Below are 24,570 nucleotides of genomic sequence, written 5' to 3'. Positions count from 1 at the left end.
GGAAATCAGTAGTATCTGTTTGAGGGAGGAGCAAACCCTCGGAAAATAGTGATCCCTGGTGAGGGATGGGTGCTGCCAGGCTGCTCTTGCCGAAGACACACACAGGAAGTGATGCCTAAAGAACCCAGTTGGTTACCGTGATACGTACAGTGAAGAAAACAAGTCAAGTCATATTTATTTGTATAGCCCTTAATCACAAAGAGTCTCAAAGGGCTTCACAGGTTATTACACAGACTATTTTTTCAGACTATTAATAAGTAATTTGAACACACGGCTATTTTGCTATTTCTCCCACTTAAAATCATGGAGGGGTCTAAAATTTTCATTGTAGGTGCATGTCCATGGTGAGAAAGATAAACTAAAAAGAAAAATCCAGAAATAACAATGCATGATTTATTTACGTGATCTAGCTGCAAATAAATATTTGAACATCTGAGAAAATGAATGTTAATATTTGGTGCATTAGCCTTTGTTTGCTATTACAGAGGTCAAACGCTTCCTGTAGTATTTCACCAGGTTTGCACACATTGCAGGAGGGATCTTGGCCCACTCCTCCACACAGATTTTCCCTCAATCAGTCAGGTTTCTGAGCTGTCGCTGAGAAACACAGAGTTTGAGCTCTTTCCAAAGATTTTCGATTGGGTTCAGGTCTGGAGACTGGCTGGGCCATGCCAGAACCTTGATATGCTCCTTACGGAGCCACTCCTTGGTTTTCCTGACTGTGTGCTTCGGGTCGTTGCCGTGTTGGAAGACCCAGCCACGACCTATCATCAATGCTCTGAGGGAATTTGTTCCCTAAAATCTCACAATACAGTCGTCCTCTCTCTTAATGCCGTGTACTCGTCCTGTCCCCTGTGCAGAAAAACACCCCCAAAGCATGATGCTACCACCCCCATGCTTCAGAGTTGGTGTTCTTCGGGTTGGACTCTTCATTCTTCTTCCTCAAAATACGCTAAGTGGAATTATGACCAAAAAGCGCTATTTTGGTCTTATTTGACCACAAATCTTTCACCCTCTGTATCATCCAAATGGTCATAAGCAAACTTAAGACGGGCCTTGACATGTGCTGGTTTAAGCAGGGGAATCTTTCGTGCCATGCATGATTTCAAATCGTGAGGTCATAGTGTATTGTAGTAATCTAGGAAACGGTGGTCCCAGCTCTTTTCAGGTCATTCACCAACTCCTGTCGTGTAGTTACAGGCTGATTCCTCACCTTTCTCAGAATCATTGAGACCCCACAAGGTGATATCTTGCATGGGGCTCCACTCCGATTGATATTGACCGTCATGTTTAGCTTGTTCCATTATATAATGATTGCTCCAACAGTGGACCTTTTTTCACCAAGCTGCTTAGCAATTACTCTGTAGCCCTTTCCAGCCTTGTGGAGGTGTACAATTTTGTCCTGCTGTCTTTGGACAGCTGTACGGTCGTCGCCATGTTACAAGTTAGTCTTACTGCCTCTATGGGGTGGACAGGTGTCTTTATGCTGTTAATGACCTCAAACAGGTGCAACTGATTCAGGATGATACATGGAGTGCAGGTGGACTTCTAATGCGTAAATTAACAGGTCTTTCAGGGTCAGCATTTTAGATGATACGCAGGTGTTCAAATACTTATTTGACGATGTAGCTCACCAATAAATTATGAAAAAACATGCATTGTGATTTCTGGATTTTTTTAGTTCATCTCCCTCATAGTGGACATGCACCTAAGATGAATATTTCAAACCCCTCCATGATTCCTAAGCGGGAGCTATAGTAATATAGCTCCCACTTAGTTCAAATACTTATTTTTTTCACTGTACATATACAGAACAGTCCTTTACTGGACAAAGGACTTAAGTCATCGCCAGTTTGTTTTACGGCAAAAACATTAACGGTGCATGTGTTGCAAGCGCATTGTACAATGCGACATGAATTTTGGAATGACAATGTTTTCCCCCAGTGATTAAGTACCTGGTTTCATCTTAAAAGAGCTGGCGGTGGCTTTAAACAGACAACTACGGCAAACAGATGAGGAAAGTGCTGTATCTGAGGCAGATCAAGAGACTTTTCCTGCTACTGGTACTCATGGAAAACAAGAGTATCTTTCATTGGGAGAGCAAACCTTGCCCAAGACACACCACAGGAAGTGGTGTCCCGGCGACCCTGGTGGTTAAGGCATCCTTGAACATAGAGCATCCTCATCCAAGCGGGACAAGCATTTGAACTTTACAAATTTAACTAGGGGACATGTACACAGGCTTGAATATAATTTTTGTTGCGCATGGTCCAATAAAAAATGCAGTTTAACTTGATTAACTTAAGGCATATTAACATCCACATGCCATTAAAACGACACCAATATTTAACCACTAGTACAATGATTAATACAAACGAAACCTTAAAGTGAGCATGGTGCAAATCATTTTCTTTTAGCCCTGCCTTCCACATCTTTGTATACCTGTATCTGCAAGATGGCGGACGATCCTTACAAATCCCCTCTAGGTGAACGTCATATTATGTAAAATACATTTCTCTAAGTATTTTAAAAATAAATTCACTGTTAAATATATTTGCCTGTTAAAGTTTTTTTTATTCTTTATCTTTTAACACTGGGAGGTGCTAAATAATACACAATGTCTGTTAAACTTCATTTCACAAGGAATTAGACAAAGGATCAGTTTTAAGTGACCCACAAGGCTGCCACATCACTGTTGGATATGAAATAGTGGTATCAAACGATCTCTAGTTCCTTGTAAGAAAACAATATGGAGTTTACTACTCATTTATATTGTTGTAATGCTGACGCTTCCAGTATCTACTGTGTAGTTGAAGATTCAAAAAACAGATAAACATGTTTGAATGTTTTATTCGATTCACATGTGCATTAACTGAAATAGTATTTGTATGGTCCACAATGTCTGAATTATTTGAAATGTAAATCTTTACAGAACGAACCATGACAACAAACGTTTGTGCTACATGCCAGACATTTTAAAAGCGTTTGGGGGAGTTCTTTAAGGATGGCGTGGGTTGCCTTCAATAATTAACAAAACGTGATCATAGATGGCAAATATTAACATGTTACAGAAACTTACGATCTAATTAAAATTGTGCACTTAAGCAGAATCGTCCAGGGGGGAAAAAACAAAACCCTGTGTTGAATACCTTTATACAAAAGAATTGTTTGACCACCAACATGGTTGCCCCATATAAAAGGCCTACCTCTATAAAATTAAAACACATCAGAGGGTCCTAAACTTGGACTGGTTGGGCGTGTCAGACGTTAGTACTGGCGCGTGCCTTTGTAAGACTTAAAGCTGCCCGTGCTTCTGCCGCTGGGAACGGAACTGCTGGTGATTTGGACAATGCGACTGATTCCAGATGAGTGACTGCTGGATAGAAATAAGAAAAAAAGGTCAGAATATTCACACTATCAACTCTATACATAATTCTAGAAAGTAATTGGCAGGGTTGGTACACCTTTATCAAGGCCGATTTTTCTAGTACCTTCAAAAGAAATTTAGCGCCGATCAAAAGTATGGTGTTTTACTTATTTTCATTTATAATTTCTGTGTTTTAATAGATCAGTGTCAAAACTGGTTGAAATAGAATGGAGTAAACAGTTAATTTTTGGGGCATTTTCTCATGTATTTTTAGTACTGAAGAGTTAAGATTTGTAATTTTATTGTTTTGCATTTTCATGTATTTTATATTGCGGTTCAACTTTAAATCTGTTCAGTGTGTAAGAAGCCAAAATTATTAGGTATTTTACATTTTTTTGTAGCTGTGACTACTTTGTGTTTTTCGGGGGACCTCTGTAAATCATAAAATTACTAACAACTAAATGATTTGGTGCGTAATTTTCTTTTATAAATAATATATCATAAAATTTAAAGAAAATCTGAGTAGCCATTTGGGTCCCGAAAGAGCTCTTCTTGGTGAGCAGAGTCAAGAGCTGGTTTTCTAAATAGTGCTGTCATCTTAAACAATCAGTAGGGGGCGATGACGGCAGGTTTTTAATTTTTCCTCATTTATTGAGTGGTCTAGGGTAAGACTGCCAAGAAACAAACATGGCAACAATCTCAAGCATTTCCAAGCACTTCACACAAAATTCAAACATTAGTTTTACTGACACTGCTACATTTTCGTATTGAATTTGAACCAGAACTTTGAGGTGGCACGTATAAATTAGTCAGTGTGGTTCAAACGGGCTGGTGCGGTCGCCTGTTGGGCGGTGCAACCTTCACCTTGGAAACAAGGATTCCCGCAGGCTGAAATTACAGTAAGGGATGAATCAAATCAAACTTTTGCGCTTTTATCCAATCAGCATGGAGAATGGTCAACTGCAACCCACTACATCATGCAGGGATCAGAATGGAGATTTTCATTTTCAGCTGAAATAGCCAGCGTCCAGGAATAAACCAGGGCTTATAGATCCCCTTTCATAACCTGCAATTGCAATTTTTCAGATCAGTTTTGCAATTTTGATGCGATTTTCAATTTTACAAGAAGTGCATTTTCTGTGTTTTTTTGTTTTTGGGGAGAAACACAGTGACATACAAACTTATTTCGAGTTGATATCCTTTTGGACAACCGTAACAATAACTAAAGATCTACAAATTACAACAGATTTGCAGTTGAATAGTCTTCATTGTCATACAAAAGTACAACGAAATTGGAGGGCTACTCCTTTCAGTGTAAGATTGCTATTTAGGGAGCGGCTGGAAAGCTGCATGCTCGTGTCTGTGAACCGCGACTTCTGCAAGGTCTTTATGATGATTAATATACATGCCATTAAAACCTGCTTCTGATTGTCCGACGCCGTTAAACCACAAAATGTGTCAATTCTTGTTGGCCAAACACTATCACTCAAATAACAAACTGGAACTATGAATCCTTAAAAAAAAAAAACACCGTGTTTTGTGGTTGCCCTATTGCACTACGAAAAAAACTTCACTTTCGGGTTAGAGTGGCGGCAGTTTTGTGTTGCTCGCGTCCTCACGACTAGGGAATTTATTCAGATTCCTGCTTCATCAGAATTCTGGACTGATTTTTTCATCTTGGACAGCTGAAAAGTTTTCAGACGATTGCGCAATTGTTTATCGTCGCGCCCCTGCAGATTGCCGGTGAAGGAGTAACCCCTCCCCGGCTGCTAAGACGCTTCTCGGGTAGTTGTAAAGGTTTGCTCCCGCTACCGTAGACAGGTAGCCCCTCTAGAGGGACGTGTCTGTGATCTAGAGCAGTTTAGAAGGAAAATGTTAGGTGCGGTGGACACCACTGCTAGCGTGTGTTGTAGCGAACCTGCTAGTCCAGTTAGCATTAGCCCTAAACGGCTTGTTAATCACGGTGGGCCAATCCAGACACATAACAAGTTCTGCCCCCTAGCGAGTCGCACTTCACCCCGGTCTACTGGCTCCTGCTCCCTATAACTCCATCACCCGTAACATAAAGCTTAGCACCCCAGCAACGGTTGTGTGTATTTCTGGGGCCAGAGCACCCGTCATTGAGGCTAACTTGAGGGAGCTGACATGCAAACCTAGACACCAGAACAGGGCTAGCTACACCGATATAGTCATTCATGTCAGCTCAAATGATACCAGAATGAGGCAATTTGAGATTACAAAGAAAAATTTTGCTTGGACCTGTAATCTCGCCAGAAAAATGAGTCGGCATCAAGTAATCGTTTCTGGCCCCTTGCCTGCGAGAGGCAATGATGAGGTTTAGCAGACAAGTCTCGCTCAACCGGTTGCTGGCAAGTTTCTGTAGTGAGCAGGGATTTAGGTTTGTGGAACACTGGCCCTCTTTCCATGGCTTACCTGACCTGCTGAGGAGGGAAGGCCTTCACCCTAACTGGGAAGGTGCTCTCACTCTTTCAAAAAATATAGATTACTGTTTAAGTCTTCCATGACAGGGTACACAAGTGCAAGCCAAGTCACGGGTGATTAGTGAGCCTGTAACCATGGGTGTGGAGTCTGTAATGCTAGCGCTAACTAGCACTATGCTAGATTCATGCAATTCACATAGTTTTTGTAGTTTAGAGTGTTCCATTGCCTGCACCACACACCCTGATCTGTTCTCTTCTGTAACATCTTCTGTGCTCATAACCTCTGATTGTCCCTTACTCCACCTGTCAACAATATTCCTGTGGTATGGAATCCTGGCCGCACCTGCTGCCATTCAAGGCACAAGATCCGTGACTGGCAGCAAAATCTTGTGGAGATAACCACTAAGGTTCAAAATTCGGTAAAGGGTTCAGCTCAGTCCACAGTGCTGAAGCTTGGACTTCTGAATATTAAATCACTAGCTGCCAAAGCTCAAGTTGTCAATGACCTTATAAGTGATCACAATCTTAACCTAATTGGCCTCTGTGAGACCTGGTTGAAACCAAATGAGTTTCTATCGCTAAATGAGGCTTCTCCCCAAAACTTTGCAAGTTCGCATTTGATACGGCCGTGCAAGAAAGGTGGAGATGTTGCTCTTACATCGGAAAGTATGCTGAATTTTACTCCCAGTACCTCTACAATTTTTAAAATGTTTGAAGCATTAGTTATGAGGTCCTCCATGTCACCACCAATTTATGTAGTTGAATATGGTCTAGGTGGGCGATACATTTTTTGAGTAATTTTCAGAACTGTTAACAGACACAGTAACTTGTGCAGACAAGGTTGTAATTATTGGTGATTTTAATGTTCACATAAAATCCCCATCTAATTCACTAGCGGTTGCTTTTAAGTCACTGATTGATACATTTGGTTTTGATGAAATAGTTTATGTGCCCACCCATAAACATGGGAAAACTCTAGACCATGTTCCGACCCGGGGCGTGATAGCTTCAAATTTTTTAGTCTTACCGTATCCCAATGCTATCTCCGATCACCATTTTGTTGAGTGTGAGGTGCTATTTAAGGTTAACGGTGATAAGGAAAATTAGGTTTTAGTAGCAGCAATATGCGCCCTGCAATGGCATTACCTTTAAAGAACTTTTACCTACGGCAACTATGCCCCTTCCCGCCGAATATTGGGCCTGTTAACTCACAAGACTTTAATACTGCTTTGTTCTAGACTCTGTGGCGCTCCTACGGCATAAATTTCGACCAAATGAAGCATACACCTGGGTTTACCAAAGAGACCAGGTTACTCAAATAAGGTGGTTTAGGTCCTGTCAGACAGAACGTAATGTGTCAACTACAGCAATCTGACCACTAAACATTCTGATTTCCCCTGTGGCGTTCCACAGGGCTCTATACCAGCCTCCCTACTTTTTAGTATCTCCAGTAAGACCTCAGTTATCGCGGTTAATGGGGACCAAAACCGCCCGCGATAAGTGAAAATCCACGAAGTAGCAACGCCACTTCAGAAAAGAATTTTTTTTTTTGGTAAATTAATATTTTTTTAGACCCGTTTAAAGGGGAGCAAAACCACTCGCATAAAGTGAAAATCTGTGAAGTAGCGACGCCCCTGTCGGAAGCGCAGAATCATTGATTGTAGTTCCAGCTCATTGTTGTGATTTGTTCTCAAACATTGCCCTGAACCCCGACAAATGTAATATCAACACTAGTGACTCAGTCAAAAATGTAGCTGAAATATTTGTTCCTAATCTGTTGTTTCAGTTACATGTGAAAAATATTACCAAAATAGCTTTCTTCCACCTCCGTAATATCGCAAAAATTCGCCCGATGCTGTTGCAATCAGATGCCGAGATTATAATTTATGCGTTTATTAATTCTTGGCTTGGTTACTGTAATGTATTGCTTTCTGGTTTCCCAATGTCTAGCATCAAAAGTTTGCAGTTGATTCAGAAGGCGGCAGTGAGACTTTTAACTAAGACTTGCGCCCTCTCATCTCTCAGATTTGGTTTCCCCCCTTTGTTCTTAAACGGAGCCTCCACTTGAAAAATGCTGGTCTACTTGTGACTCCAAGAGCCTCCGGAGATAAGATCTGCAACTTCAGTGGAAGTTTTTTAAATCTGGACTCAAGACCCACTTCTATTCAATAGCTTATGATTGGTACCAAACTCATACTTTTCTTTTCCCGTTTATTTTCGACTGCCTGGCTGGTGGTGATGCAAGGGAAAAGGACGATTTGATATTAGTCAGGAGACCAGCATAAGGACCTGAAGCATGTCAACGCCTGCAACGACCAGCCCCTTAAGGTTTCTTTTTTCCTCATGCTGAGGTTGAGTTTTTCCTTGCCCGCATGTTGGTTTGAGATAGGCGATGGTGTAATTGTAAATCCTGTGCAGTCCTTGAAGACATCTTGTGATTAGGGGTTATGCAAATAAATGTGACTTGACTACGTCACATTGAGATATAGATTCGATTTCTGTTAATCATGCTGCCCTAACCTGGAGCTACAACCTGTGGGAAACCACATTTGTGACTCATGTATTTTAATCTTTACCAAGACCTGGCTCAACCAAAGGATCCCCAATGCTAGTATGCAGCTATCCAGCTGCTCTGTATTGTTTCTTGGTTCATTTGTTGGGTTTGTGTTTTAATTACTTGGCCCGCGGATCGACAAGACTTTGCGTTGAATGTTACAGGAATGACCGGAGTGTGTTTTTTGTTATTATAATTAGCACGTCTAACTTGGTTCAAGTGAAGCTGCCAGCCTCCTTGTGTAGAGAATGATGTTTTCCCCAGGTTTATACAGAGAGACAGTGGTAAGCACTGAAATACCGAAGAAGCGGTCTGCAAACTTTGTTTCAAAAGGGTGACAGTGAAAGGAGCTAACACACACACGCTAACAAAATATTACACAGTGCATTGCTGAAATGCTGCCATTCAATACAGTTAACAAACCAAAACAATATAGAAGACAAAGTAAAGAAAACAATTTCAATGGGCAAATGTAGCCACCACATGATGTACAAGTTTGATAAGCTGTACTACCCACTAAACAAAACAAATGAGGTCACAAGTTCATGTCAAGTAAACAGAGAAAGGGCTGTACAATTTTTATTGACTCTGCTGCTGTATACTTTAAGTGTGTATGTTTAAATTTGAGTATTTTTTCTAACCTGTGCACCTCATTTTCCACTTTGTTCAGTTTTGTGTTAATTGTTGATGAGTGTAAGACCTTACAACCGGTTATCTTACCTTAGCATTGTTCCTCCAACTGCTTTAACCTAACAAGCTTAAATCCTGCACTGGTGCTATGATTTGAATAAAAGGAACTAAATATTAAGAATTAATCAAGAAATCATTATTAACTTGACTTCTTGACCATTACATTGCTCTTCTTTATTAAGGTTTTCAGAATTAATATTAAGCCGTTATAGTAGCATATAATAAAGATAGGATCGTTTTGGCAGTGTATTTGTCAATTTACCACTGTCCTTGAACCAGGCCGTGAAAATATTGTCAGACAATGACCCCGTCCGTGGTAAAGAAAATGTTGCCGACCACTGCTCTCAGACACACCCTGTCCAAATAGTGTAGTGTTTTACCTAGAAGGCGACATCATGCTGGCACGACTGCTGTTCATTCTACGGTTGTCAGAAAAGTCTCCTCTGCTGCCCTGGGAAGTTGAGCCACTCTGCCAGTCCTTTCTCACACCTTCCACTCTGGTATGGCGCTCCACTACCACCCTGCGGCCCGAGTTGAAAGGCTGCATAGACAAGGACAAAGTGCATGGAATGTTCATTCAATTTGTTTTAGACCCAATCTCTAGGTGCTTGTGGTAGTACGCTTATTGTTTTAGCAAAAATTGATGTACAAGTAGACCACAGCTTTTTTCCACAATTCACCCTATTCCAGTAGTAATGCTAGTCACATGCATATGGCAAAATATACCTATATATAAGGATGGTCCAGTCAGTTCTACGCAACTAGTATCAATTTTGGTCCAGGTCTAAATGTGGATTGTTTATATTGGTGAGAAAAAAATTGAATCCATACACAGAAACTACGACATGGGTCATCAAATTCAAGTCCTTTCTTGTTCGGCCGTGATAGTAGCGATTTCTTATTGCTCGGAGGCTCCCCACACATAAAAAAAACTCAAATCCGATAGACAAATGGAAGGATGCTGGTTTGCTTGCTGCAGTTGCTCATGACACGGTGGTGAAAAAAAATATTTTTACTTTGTTCAATTCAACACGTTCATAAACATACCTGTAGTCATTTTTTTTTTTTACATAGTTTAGTTTAGAGCTACAGGCGTAAAAGGACGTTTGTATATAATTTGTCCATGTTGCCAGGTATGTGAAATAATTCAAGACCTTTGCCCAGCTCCTTACAGCATCCTATATCTCAAATTAGATTTATGTATGATAAATGAATACAAGGTATAAGTCGCTTTGATTTACCCGGGATGGTCCAGAAAACTAATTTTCCAATGTAGCGAGTTGGCTTGCTAACGTGTAGTGTAGACGCAACGTAGCGGCAGAAAAGGGTCAGAGCTTTCATTTGGTGGGTTCCATGGTTGTTAGAATTACAAGTTCATAGACAAAAGAAAAAAAATGGTTGCCACACAGCACTCCCATTTGAGACATATGGTTAGCAGTGAATGAATGTTTTGTAAAAAGGATCAGTATTGACCAATCATCACAAGTGTATGATTAGTATATTGATTGAAAGGCGACAATGTAATTTAACAAAATACACGCTGTATGTTTTTTAAAGAAGCCAGAAATTAGCCATTTTTGTCTGTACACACTTGGCTATGATGAAAAAAGCAGAAAACAAGATAAATATTAATATTATTGATTACTTTTAAATGTGTTGCGTACTGGGGAGATATATGTATCCTATTGGAAAAAGGGGTATTAAGCCATCCCTAACCAAGGTATTCTCAAAACCAACATTATTATCCTACTATTGTGCAAAAAAATTGTTATCCAGTAAACTTATGAGTGCAACTTTGAGACTAAAGGTTCATCAAGGGAACCAGTTATTTAAAAAATTAACAAGTTCAACTTTTGGAAGGGATACCTCTAAAAAGGGACTTGAGCGCATTAGTAAATGAACCTTAAGCTGAATATCTGGAATAAAGTAAATAGGCTCAAAAAAACCTTAAGAGATGAGTCATAGAAAAGATGATAAAGAAACCTGTTGCACGCCCTTGTTGGCATTCATCTCGTCTTTCTTCCAGTCGTTCCCTCCTTCCCTGAGGGAGCGCGAGTGGGACATGTTGGACATCCTAGCTCCCATGGAACGGTCGTGTGTCTGCACGGGCCGCCTTTCGTCTCTGTCTCTGTGGTCGTGATTGGAAGGTGGGTCTGACCAACGCCCGGATGGAAAGTTCTTGGGGTAACGCTCGAAGCTGCCGCCGTCTCGCTGAGGTGAGACGCGTCTTTTCTTCGTTTCCGGCTCACCCTCAAACCGGTTGTGTCTGTCAAATTGTATGAGCTACGGTCAGGTTGCTGTAATTGCAGTTTTGGGGAATTGTGCAATTTGCGACATTGAATAAAACAAATTTAACAAAGGGGTTAGACGTGGCACTCCAGGATAAATGTGTAAGAAGACTTTACAAAAATAGGATAGACAATATTTCTTATGGTAGTGCTTGTAGACTGACCAAAAATGTAAGAGCATCATTAAATCATAAAAGCAATGTAAATAATGCTAGGACATTTAGCAGCACCTATTGTCATATACCGTGAATATTTTTATAATTGATCTATCATAAATGTAATGCAGCGCCCTTTAAAGAAGATGCTTTTGTGGTTGACAGTTTATTCTAGCGCAACTTTAAGTGATCATTGAAATTAATCCGTAACCAATAAACTCTCATCTTTAAAAAAATCTATGACACCTGGGCCTGAGGCTGCCCTAATACGCAATAAAGCAAAACCTAATTTCTTGGATTTTGGCAAATGACCAGGAAATTGTGCAAGTCAAAACTTGTACTGCGTCCTAATCTGATGAAAGTCAAAAGAGAACAAAAATATGTTGATCACTATCTGGTGCTCTGTGAATTAGCTATTACTTGGGGTTCCATGTCAGAGAAATCTTGATGGGGTGGGGTGAGAAGGTTGTGGTGTCCTTGTGTTGACTAAGTGTTCAAAATGAACAACAGGTATAAAAAGGCACAACACGGAGCTGCAGTCGAGAAAAATGAAAAGTTCAATAAAACCCAAACAACAAAATTCTCAATGACTGCCATAAAAAAAAAAAAAAAAAAAAAAAACATTTTCCAATTGTCCTGTCTCCGACCTAAAGAAGCACTTCAAGAAGGAATCAATCCAACCTGTTAAACGTGTTGTTCTGCTCGACATTGGCTTGTGTGAAGTTGCCCCTTTGGCGAGCGCTGAAGCTGGAGAAGCGGTTCTGCGGCCGGTTAAAGTTGCCACCTTGGTTAAGCCGAGCATCAGAGCATTCAGCCGGGATATTTTTGTTGCCGTTCCAGTATGCATTATCTCGCCGACTGAAATGCAAAATGCACATTTTACTTTTATCCATTTAGCCTACACTACCATTTTGAAAGCATTTTCTCAAAATTATGCCCTTTTTCTAGTAATGTCAGTCACAGGAATAAAATTGAAGAAATGCCATGCGTCCAAATTTGTAGTTGGTGGCACTTACATCTCATTACAGAGAATTTCTACAATTTTAATTAACTAATCCGCGAGATGCTTTGTAAAAACAATATTTGTACTTTAAATTCCTCTTAAACCAGTGCAATCAGATTTACGCATCATTTGATTAAAATCATTTAATTTGTCGCATAATTTTTTTGTTTTGCTGCACTTGTGACTTGACAATTTTTGAAAAAGGACATGTTGTTCATAATTCAACACCAACCAAATGTGAATTTTATGACATAACCTAACTAGTATGTTTTAAAGAGACCAAAGCTAATTTTAGGCGAGAAAAATGGCAAGGTTGCCATTCTCCAGTAACTCCAAAGAAGAGCCAACAGCGCTGCATGATAACTTAATAGATTAAAAAAATATAAAAAGAGATTCGGCCAACGCTACCAACTTGAATGGATTATTGATGCAGAGTTTAAAAAACATAAAATGTTGTTAGATGTATTAATTCAAAGAACTAGTCACAGGGTTTGTACACGTATGTCCAAATTCAAGCACTTTCTAAGCCACAGTTTCAATTTCTCCAGTAACATTTAAAGAAATCTGGTGTGAATAATGCATTTTGATGATTCACGAATATATCTGCAATTCACAGATTCGATTTTCAATCTTGCGTTTTGAGTTTATCAAGACATGATTTTTAAATCTTGAAATAATCTCGAACATATTTGTTGCTGAATCCCTCCCCATAGTAGGTAAATTGACAGTAAAATGTAGCTTACATTTACAGGCGCAGGAAGTTCTTCCCAATACAAATGACCAGGATTGACAGGTAATCCTTGCACTAAAATACATTTTATGTGCCCTCTTTTAGGGTAGCATGCATCTGTCCTCTTGGGCACGAATCATAGAGGGCAATGATGTTTATAGAACAATGCAGTAATAACTAATGCCGACTGCAGTTATTTAGAAGAAATTCAACAGAAAACGAAGCCACCAGACAGGAATGTTTGAGAGAGCAGCAAGTATATGCTTTTACAAGCAGTTTCACCTTAAATTCAAGCACATTTTATTCCTTGAAAACAACACTGAAATTCAAGCATTTTCAAGAATTTTAAGCACCCATAATGAACCCTGTCATTTCAACAAGCGCATATTGCTCGATACATATTAAAAATTTGTAAAACAAATTGCATCCAAATCACGGTAGTAGCACCAATTTCAGTTCCTTTATCTAATCAACAACATAATACATCAATACAAGATGGTACAGACCCATTATCTACATCACGGCCTCTCTTCAGGTTTCTCTTTTCTTGCTCATAACGAACATGCTCCTGCTGCCGTCTGAGCGCTTGTTGACGTGCCGCATGTTCTGCTGCTTTCCGCCTTTCCTGCAACACCTGGAAAAATAATCATCATGCCAAAGTGCAGAAAATGGTGTGCCACTTTATACTTAACATACCTGCTCAATTCGGACTCTCTCCCGTTCAAGTTTCTCCCTCTCAAAGCGCTCCCTCTCCAGCTTTTGCCTTTCCATTTCCAGTCTCTGGCGCTCACGAAAGATATTTTCACGCAGTTCAAAGTCCCGACGCTCTTGTACCATAAAGCGATTCCTAGGATTGATCAGTAAAGACAATGCAATTTACCAGATAAAAAGAAACTTTAAATTTGTATAAAGAGGACACGTTTTTTTTCTTCACTTTAGGGAGGGGAGAAACCTACAGCATCTTGATACAATCAAATGTATACTGTTGAAACGTCTTTCGTGAATAATATGCACATTTTACACAAGATGTTTCGTGACAAATACGTGTCACGAAACAAAACCTGGAATTAAGAAATCAGTTATTTTAGGGGGCTAGATTTGTTGACGTGTTGGGAGTTGAAATGTGAGGTAGTAAAACAGTGAACTGTGTCCTGTAGAATATTTTGTGTTTCAAAATGTTCAAGGATTAACAGCAAGAGGCATAACTTACACATTTGCTCTTCACGTTTACAAGAAATTGGATTGAAAAACCATTCTTGTACACCCTAGGACTTAAAGTGCTAGTGCAGCATTTTTTAACTTTTTCTCATGTACCTGCGGATATCATTTGCTCTACGAGTACGCTCCATCCGTTCCCGCATACTCTGTTCCTTGATCTTCTCAAAAGGGAGGAAGCCACTGTTCTTAACCAACCGCTGTTTTTTAATCAGCTCCAGCTGCAATGGGACAGCCAAATCAGAAATAATTAATAACTGCACTACTGTGGGGCAAAAAATTATTATATAAGGAAGAATAATTGTAAATAAACCTCTTCAGGGGGTATTAGGCCCTTTGGACGTCTCTGCATGGGAGTCGGAAGAAGAGGCTGGAGGAAAAAACACAGATGGAAAAGTGAGGATGCAAAACCGACAACAAAAATAATCATTTTCTAACCTTCTTGGAAGATTTTGGATTATTCCTTAACGGTGTCTTTTTGAAAAAAGTCTTTCCTTTATTCTGATCCCTGTGTTCCTTATCAACAGGACTCTTTGACCCTGAAAGATTAAATACACACATTTTAACAGACACCCCAACAAATGTGCGCACACATACACACTTTCGAAATATTGTATAACCTACGTCCACAGGATCGGTTATCCCTCTTTAAAGAAGCTTGAGGAGAGTTTGAAGTACCAGAGTCACATCTTTTAGTATCCTTTGATAAATCTTTGTCCTTTTCCCCAGCTTTATCATCTTTTTTGTGAGGTTGCTGGGATCTACACAGAACATTCTCAGTGAATTTTTTTAAAACAAAAACCCAGTATTTGTACCATTTTATTCTCACCCACTTGTTAGACAACTTTGTCCCAGTCGAACTGCGCTTATCACTCGACTTACTGATACTTGCTTTGTCATCCAACTCAGGCTTTGTTGATTCTTTTTTAAATGGGTAATTTTTTGCCTGGAAGAAAATGGCAAATTGAAATTGTTGGTTGTAATATGTTCAGATCAATGCTATACAGTAATAAGACTGGTATGATTAAACTTTGAAAATATAAAACTAGCCAAAGTTCCAAGTAGATAAAGTATCAACAGCAAAGCATCCTCTAGGGGAAAAAAAGTACCCAAAAACGTCACATTCTGCAGTTTACTGCACTTACACATTCAACATATATTTTCTGTCCATCAAGTTCAGTGCAGTCCAGTTGAGAGATGCAGCGTGTCCCCTCTGTACTGGAAGACATTGTCACCAGGCCATAACACTTTGAACCAGGACTACGGGCATTTGTTAGGACCTTGGCACTCAAAACCTGTTTGTCAAGCATAGGATATCATGATCTTCACTATAAATAGAAGAAAACAAGGAACCCCCCCCAAAAACAAAATAATCACCTTGCCGTATTTGCCAAAGAGGTTCTTCAAATCTGCTGCTTTGGTGTTGAAGGACAATCCACTAACCCAAATGTTATTAGATGAACTGATGTTACTGGAACCACCAACAACTGCTTCCAAAAAGCAAATCAAAGTGGTTATGTTCTTTAGAAAAAAAAAAAAAAAAAGAAAAAAAAACTTCAACTGGGCCTTACCATTATCATCTTTTGTAGCTTTTCCATCTCTGTCTCTTGATGAGCTACAAAGCAAGCAAGTGTGACCACAACCAAAAGCAAATTATCTTTAGTAAATACAACTATGTCAATTGATATTGATGTCTTGGGGAGCAAAAAACAAATACACGATACTTTTCAGAACGAAAAACAATCCTGTAAACAAGGTGTTGGTGTCAGAGCTTTTCCAGTGATGACGAAACAGGATGTCAGCCAATTTATTCCCTTGACCAATGAACTCTTCAGGTGGTTTGAGGGACTTCTCAGTGAACATAAAAGGGGTCATCAAGGGAACTTATGCTCCTATTAAAGCACTTCAGCCAAAATGGAAAAGGCTTTAAGAGCAACGGAAGGCAAATAAAGTGGGATTTTTCAACTCCTGGGTACAGCTGCAAATTACCGCAAGGGAAAAAAAAATAAGAGGGATTGGGGTCATCTGTGAGCACTTCCCTTATGGCAAAAAAATATATATATCTTGAAGCTACCCACAATCTTGGGCCGTTATAGAGATGAACTTGATAGTAGTATCAATAAACTCACATAGAAAAACAAACCTCTTTGCTTGACCAGATACCCCAGTAGACGAGGGGCCTTTCTTCCCAGAATCCTTCTCTTTTTCTCCAGCTTCAGCGTTCTTCTTGGCCTCGCTGTCATCTTTTGCGGGCTCACCCCAGGTTCCGTCGTCTTGCTGACCAGCTTTATCTTCCATCTTCATGTCATCGAATGTGGACATCTCAGCAGAGGCCTCAGGCTCATCGCTGCCCTTGTCGGCCTCTGAATCTGGAAGTTTCACATGTTTACCTGTGTCCAGAAGATCATCAACATCGACATCTAAAGTGATGGCATCTTCATTTTGCATGGTCACAGATAGGTGATCGTCCATGTCTTCAGCCGCCATCACTTCGTTGGAGTCCAATTCGGGGTCAGCTCCCCAGTCAGCCTCGGCTTCCCAGTCAGCCTCGGCTTCCCAGTCAGCCTCAGTGTCCTCGTCGCCCTGCAATTGGATGTCTTCCTCGACGTCGTCCTCGCCCGGTGGCTCAGCATCTACCTCAAAGTTGGCTTGCAGCTCACCACATTCTTCGTCATCAACTTCCCACTCTGCATCAGTTTTGGGCTGAAGGTCAACTGGCTGCTCAGTATTCGCGTCAGCCTCTTGCCCAGCAGAAGACCCCTGGGCCTCCGAATGGGCCTTGACGACCGCGGCTTCAGTATCCCGTGCAACGTCAGCAGTGGTACGAGTCTCAGCCTGAGAGAGGTTTCCGTCGCTGACAGCAGGTTTACTATTTTCTCGTGTACCATCATCTGTATCTGTTACATCTGAGGGATTTAATAAGGATACACATGGCAAAAACACGTTTAACATGGATATGTCACATGTTTCACCTATAAGTAGAATAAAAAGAACATTTAACATTAGTGGTCATCGAGGGCGTAGGCACCGCAGGGAGAAACAAAATACAATCTTCCAGGACTCAAGACTAAGGAATCCAGTAAAGACATTGTGAATGTCTCATTGCATATGTCACCTAAAGATCGGAAAAAAGTTCCAGGAATTGAAGGGAAACGAAGTTTCAACATGTAATTCCTTGACTTCCATCAATTGTTGTACATCCGTGAATGGTCACTGACACATGGTGACCATCTTCACAAGTGTCCAGTGGAGTCCAGTAAGCAATACAACAGATGCATGCACAACATGCACCGCTGTCGCAGATATTAGTCTGCACCTTTGTTGTCCAGGTGTCGTTGAACTCTAACTTCAGCGAATGTCTCTAGGTCATCATGGAATTTAGATGTAGAATTCCCTTGAAGAGCTGCTCCATTGTTATGTGACGAATGGCGATGCATTGTTGTGGGATTTGAAAATGATGTACGGACGAGCATTCTCTGCAGCCATTTCTTTTGTTGGCTTTGACAACAGTTCGGTTGACTTGTGCTGTCATTGCCGATGATGACATCAAATAACAATAAGAGGAAGAGCTGGATAGCGTCAAGTCCCCAAATAATAATGTCCAAAGTTCCCTTGTTTACGTAATAAGATGTTACAATGTTGTCTGCCTTGTGCATCTTTTGAAATCAGCAACACTGAAGTTGTACTTTCGATCCGGTATCAAAGTGTGCTTTGAAACAAAAGCACAACTCCTGCAAAACTTGTGTTGGAAGCCTCTCAAATCCAACATTAGTGTGACGTGTAAATTAAAAACAAGTCAATCTTGTGTGTAGGAACGTTGAAAATTAAGTAATCTAACAGATAAAATAAACCTAGTGTCTAAAAATATGTTCACCATGGTGAGGGATTGTTTACAGTGTAAAACTCATTGCAGGAGCATACGTACCTTTCTCTGACTCATACTCCTCTGTTCCCTAAAAAGATTTAAAACAAAGGGAAACATTAAATAGTGTGTGGGTTAGGTCAAGTCTGCTGTAAGACTTTTGAGAGGACTGCTTAAGAGTGGAGAAATATTAGTCCTAGTTAGGGGTGGTACAATTCAACCAACCAGAAATTTGATTTAAATAATATCATAGGGTTGAAAGATTATGGAAAACAATTTATTTGAAAGTACAGTTATATCCTAAAAATAAAAATTGCAATGTTATATAAAACTTGGTATTCATATCATATTTAACCAACTTATTTTGGAACTTGTTGCGGCTAAACGTACTTGTACGATTGTTACGATGCAGTATTCGTCATCGCACTATTTTAGCCATCACTGTTGGGACTAACGCCGTACAAAGGAAAGCATTCCTGGGAAAGCCATTATTTTTCCCTTTAACAAGTACTGTAATGCGTACATAAGCTTTTGTAACTCAACTGATGTTATTAAAATTGTGTATTACATTACAATGCTACTTATTAAATGCAGGACATGGTTTACAATGTCCTTTGATCGCAAACTGTTCCTTCTCCGCTCATGATGCAAGATACAACCCACAAACCGCCACCAATGCTTAAGAATGGGCGTGTTTGCATTTACCTACACAGTATAAGTGAATACTGTTACAGGGCGCTGTCTCAAACACAGAGTACGAGAGCTTTATATTTCTCTTCATGGAGATCTTATCCCTACCGTATACCCCCAACATTGATGCTTTATTCAAAACAAAATACTGAAATCAGGCGGTCAGTTTATATGCAAATATATGCAAATACATGATCTGTAACAGAAAGTACCATCTAAAAGTGAAATAAGGAGAGTCTGTTGAAAAGTAGAACATATAGCATCCAAGTCTTGTGGCGTCACCATATGTTGAAGTGATTTTAAAAGGGCAAGTTAGACACTTTTACCACTTGGCAACATTTCTAATGTGTTACACCTTAAAAAGCCCATGTTGCAAGTATTTTTTTCTTTGCATTACTTAAAATTAGCCATATGTAATATTATGCTGCTCCTTTGAAAATGTTTTTTTCTCTTATTTTTCAAAATATTAACATAAATCAACTAATTACACGTATTAAGTGGAACAATACAATTTTACTTGGAAGGATGATTATTTTACACAAGTTTTGCCTGCAACGATTAGTCAATGTTGACGACAAATCGATAGTAGCAGACAGCAGGCAAGGAATTTCATTGTCGACAACTGTCACGAGACACAATTTTCCACCAGAAAGAGGCCTCTCTATATAATCTCTGTTAAGTCACATATGAGTAGTATGCTCAGTAATCAATAACGTCTGTCTATAGTGGTAACATAAAGACAGAGAAGCAGACATCAACATCAACTACGCGTACCAAACCTCTAAAGTTAGTGAGCATTTAAACCTGAATTTGGCCAATAAAAACGTCTATTTGCAAAGTTTTCAAAGCAAGCCTTACATATCATGGCAGTACCTCAGTGATACAGACATTTAAAAAGAAAGCATGTTGGGCAGTTGAACAAATCAGAATCTGACGCACTGTACCTTTTATACAAGTATATTTCGCTATAAAAAAGCTTGAGCTTTAAGGCAGACTATGCCTGATAAACGTATTTGAAATTAGGTGCATGAAGTCCGAAGAACAAATGTCAGTCGTTAAAACCATTTGATTTCATACTGTTGAGAATCGTCACGTACTTTTGTCAAAGACTTTGCAGTTAACCACTGAATGGATTTCACAAAATAGAAATGTTTATTTACTGTTTTACTGCTTCTAATATTCTGTAGAAATGTTTATTTACTGTTCTACTGCTTCTAATATTCCGTTTTTTGGTTTACTTGATTAGAATTTGTTATTAATTTGCTCGTCCCCAATAAATCGACAGAGGTTAATTTATGAATGTCTCTACTGACAGAGCACGGTGCATAATTGGTTTTAGATGTATAGTGCATTCTTATTTCATTTGTGAAAGAGTCCTGAGTATGTTCAATAAAAGATACCATAAAATTCAGACTATAAGCCATACCTGATAATGAGCCGCACAACAGTACATTTTTAAAGGAGAACATTTTTCATACATACATAAACAGTAACTGGCTATAAGCCGCATGCGCCCACATTGAAATATAAGAGGAGTACAAAGAAAGACAATACAAAGAGTTAATAATATACGGTACCATAGCCCCCTAACGTTCCGACAGCCCGCCGCCGAACAAATACGTGTCTATACGATGTCACCATTCACTCCACATATAATTGGAATTCTTAAACTATTGGGATTCAAGAAATGATGACCATTTCAAAATACTCATCGGAGAAACATCCCGATCAGTCTGAAAAAAGATACCTGAAAACTATAAAGCCGATCTAACTCATCACGACGTCGCTTTGCCGACTTCAACCTCTTTGAATGTCCGCCAAAATGGCTTTATTACATCAAGGACAATCCATAGAATCCAACCATGTAAAATATTTACTCCGAAACACACGTTAATGCCGACATATATAAATTCGCCGAAAAGAGAATTTTGCTTTGTTGGGCGTGATTTCTCTTAATCCGTTGCCACACTATTTCTGTGAATAGTAAAATACACAGCCGCGATAATTATTCCCAATGTTAGCGAGACCTCCTCTTTCGATTGACATCTTTTTCACGATGAGTCTGTTCATGCTAGTTTTATACATGCACAAGCGGGAAGTTACAATAAACTTGCGTCTTCCTCAACACATCTATTCCACATGTCTGACTCTTACCTTTGCTGCTTGGGCGCCCTTGGCGGCAGTTATAAAAAAAAATGCAAAAAATATCCGCATTATGCATTAACCAGCGTTGAAAGCTTTGGAAAAAAGTAGCAGCTAATAGTCCGAATTTTACGGTACATAAAGGCAGCTTAATGCTGATTTTAAGAAAAAAATAATGATCCGATTAATCAACAAATCGTTTCAATAGTCAGTGACAAGTAGACAATTAAAATGGTCGATAGTTGCAGCTTAGAGATTATTTGTTTCAGCCTTAAAAAAAATGACAAAAAGCTTCTTCAACCTGCTGCAGTCAGAGAAAAGACTGAAAATCCAAAACCAGCAGGCTCAATGACAGCTCATTTAATCAGGCTGTCAGGACCCTCTCCCGGTCATACGCCATTACTCCCCTCTGCCAAATCAATGCAAAACTGCTCTGTATTAATTCCGGCTATAGTTTCACATTTATTCCAAACTTTATATAGAAGTATGCATGTGTGTATATATGTATATAATACATGCATACTCTTTTGGGAGTGACCTTTTTTTGCCATTTGCATTATGCCTTATTTTTCCATGTGTGCAGGCGGTTAGGAAAAAGTAATCTCATCTCTGCTGTATTTTGTGCATGTAGCATGTTTGACAGTTGAAATTGCGTTTAAAAATGACCACACAGGGAACCAGGGGGCATGTCACTTACTTTTGAAAGCAAATCTTTTGTGATGGTATCAACGTCTGTATCAATTTTCCTTTCTGAAAAGACGAGTGCAAAGATTTTAAATCATCCAAATCAGTGGGAATTGAACGTCACTCTAGAAGTCGTGAAGCGTACCTTTGCCTTTAACACTTCTTCGATTCTGCGTGCCTACTGGAGCTGGCTTGTCCACACTACCGGTTTCTGAATGTTCATTCTCGATAGCCTTGAAAAAGACAAGCATATTGGATGAGCACTGTCAGTTTACCGTATTCGTAAATATTCGGTACGCAAACAATGTCACGAGGATTAAGTGTGGGTGTCCTCTAAATAAATGACGCTGACTGTAACAGCTATTGGCAGAGCAACTCCATTAAAAAGAAAATAGGAGAAAACATCACCAACTGCGAGCAAGGAGGCGATCCTTTAAGTAAAGGGTACATGGACAAAGTAAAGCGAACGCTTCCATGCGTTCAATCACGTAGCGCACATGTGTCGGAAACCCGTACTTGAGGGCCGGAGGTCTGGACGTTTTGGGCTTTCGTTTATCGGTTTTATACTGAATACGCTAATGAATCAGTTATGTAAATTCTATTTAAAAAAAGTTATGTAAAAAGGGGGTTTAGTTTAACATATCTGACGTACGGCAATTGTATCCCTCTGCTTTTTCAACCACGGTAGAGCATTATTAGATGTCTATTGTTCACTAATGGCTTACGTTTATGAAACATTTAAGCAAGAGTGTCATTATGTTTGGTTGTACACCATTGACGTTTTCATTCAGTCAAACGAACTTGTTTAAGGTTTAGTCGCTGGCGGTTGCTTGGAAGATGCTAGCTCGCGGGCTAATTGTTAGCTACGCTTCTTTTGTTGCGTATAACGCGCAGATTTCAAATTATTTACCTGCTTCAACCTGGCGAGAAGCACACTCTTGATACCCGAAGTGTCCAAATTACGTCGTTTGAGCTCGGATTTAAGATCAACAACCCTTAATTCTGCAATTTTCTTCAGCGCTGTGGAAATGGCTACCGACGCCATTTTACCGACTGACTTAATCTAACCCAGTGATGTTTCGTTCGAAAACGAAAGGGATTAATAGTTTGCTTTTCAGAGTGAACGACGGGAGTCGGCTCTCTATCAATAAGGAGCCGTCGGTTAGCTTCAAAGTACTATTTTCTCAAGTAATATTCATTTTCAACGTAGATTTTAGTTTGTTGACTTTAAATGTGTTTAGTATAAAAACCTTAAATTTGGTTTGTAGTTTATCTTATTTTGCAGATATGTAAAATATTTCGATTTTTTTTAATTTCATGTTTTTCAAGGATTTTGTGTTTCACAATTACATCGTTTTCTTTTAAAAGCAATGTTTGTTCTTATATTCGAAAGTTTATCTGCTGTTGCACCCAAAAAAACAATATCTTTAATTGACATTTTGTTGTGTGTGTGAGATTCTTTTTTCAGAGATTCTTTTTTGCTTGACTTTAAAGTTTAAAAAGATTATATATGATAAATAAGTTACAATCTTTCCCTGTAAAATATAAAATGATGTTATTATTGTTTACTAGAATAATTAATGGGGAACTAGTTTTTAATTCAATGGGTGCATAATGTTTCATTGTTATTGCCAATATACAAGTTAAAGGTATATGTTCATTATTTCTTCTGTTTTGACATCTTCTTTTATCCATACATTTTCCTTCCCTTGTCTAGAGTTTTTTTGTTTTTCTTTTCTTTTATAATTCTCTTGTGTCTTCCCCTTAGCTTATTACTTTTTTCCTCTTTTTTCCATTTTCTTTTGCTTTTCTCCTTTGTTTCTTTTTTCTCAACCATTTTACTTATTTTTCTTGCGTTATTTCCTATGTTTCTACCTCTTTATTTTTTACAAGCTTTTTACTATTTTCTTCTTTTTTACTCTAGTTTATTTTTCTTTTGTTTTATTCCCCGTAGCTTTTTTGCATCTCTTACTTGTTTGTTTCCTCTCTCTCTTTTAACTTTTATTTCTTCTTTTGTTTCTGCCCCCCTAGGTTTTTAGTTTTTTTTTGTTTTGTTTTTCTTGTTTTTTTATTCCTTGTTTCTTTTTTATTTCATTTGTTTCTTTTTTTTCTTTTTTGACCTGTTTTTGCTTCATTTCCCACTACTCAACTGTTTCGTGCACAATATTAGATAACTATTTCTAAAAATGGAAATAAAGCAAAATAACAATTCGAAGAGAGGTTTTTGGAGCCGAAAGAGGGAGCTCTTTTTAGTGAGTCGAGCCCAAAAAGACGGTTCTTTTGAAAAAAATTCGGAATTCCCACCACTATTCCATTCACGTGCGCAGATCAGAATTGAGCAGTTTATTCCTTACTCTCCTTTTTCAGGAAGACGCAACAGTGCTACATGCTGGCGTGGAAGACTATTTACATTACAAGTACAGTACCAATAAAGTAGCTCGCTTAATTGAACTAATAACACAATACACTAAAACTAAAAAACAGCCAGTCCTTTTTTCCAGCTACTGCATTCTAGAATTGGTTAAACACTGCAACTAAGTAATACAAATGTTTGAGATGCTATTACAAATTTTTACACTCGTGATGCCAATTGCGGCCCTTTTTAGAGAATGTGCTCTTTCAGACCGACTAAAGGAAAAAAGCCAGCCCTTTTGGCTCTCAAATGGCTCTACAGAATTATTATCTTAATTATATTTTACCAATAACGACATAATATCTACAAAAATAATCAATTCAAAATATGTAATGG

The 24,570-nt window shown here is 39.1% G+C and overlaps 1 protein-coding gene across 5 annotated transcripts; it reads right to left on the bottom strand.

Annotated features, from left to right (window-relative positions):
- Positions 1-2,834: 2,834 nt before the first annotated feature.
- On the bottom strand, positions 2,835-22,898 carry sltm (SAFB-like, transcription modulator). Of its 5 annotated transcripts, XM_088334500.1 has the most exons (20): positions 22,732-22,898; positions 21,967-22,054; positions 21,835-21,887; positions 18,369-18,396; positions 17,009-17,349; positions 16,587-16,972; positions 16,015-16,058; positions 15,821-15,933; positions 15,589-15,738; positions 15,277-15,389; positions 15,068-15,204; positions 14,882-14,982; positions 14,757-14,813; positions 14,543-14,664; positions 13,925-14,075; positions 13,735-13,862; positions 12,177-12,353; positions 11,036-11,318; positions 9,433-9,593; positions 2,835-3,376 (listed from the first exon to the last, which is right to left on the bottom strand). In XM_088334500.1, the coding sequence occupies exons 1-20, from the start codon at positions 22,864-22,866 to the stop codon at positions 3,268-3,270; spliced, it is 2,877 nt and encodes a 958-aa protein (XP_088190626.1). In that variant the 5' UTR covers positions 22,867-22,898; the 3' UTR covers positions 2,835-3,267. The 5 variants fall into 5 exon arrangements, with proteins under 5 accessions (XP_088190626.1, XP_088190623.1, XP_088190625.1 ...); XM_088334497.1 differs by having other exon boundaries at positions 16,587-17,349; XM_088334499.1 differs by having other exon boundaries at positions 2,835-3,373; positions 16,587-17,349.
- Between the last annotated feature and the right edge of the window lie 1,672 nt (positions 22,899-24,570).

This window comes from Urocampus carinirostris, chromosome 4 (genome assembly GCF_059441175.1).
Source record: "Urocampus carinirostris isolate Australia breed hairy pipefish chromosome 4, RoL_Ucar_1.0, whole genome shotgun sequence".
NCBI classification, from domain to species: Eukaryota; Metazoa; Chordata; class Actinopteri; order Syngnathiformes; family Syngnathidae; genus Urocampus; species Urocampus carinirostris.
The sequence above is the reverse complement of the archived record's forward strand: the minus strand, read 5'-3'. Positions and strand labels throughout refer to the sequence as shown.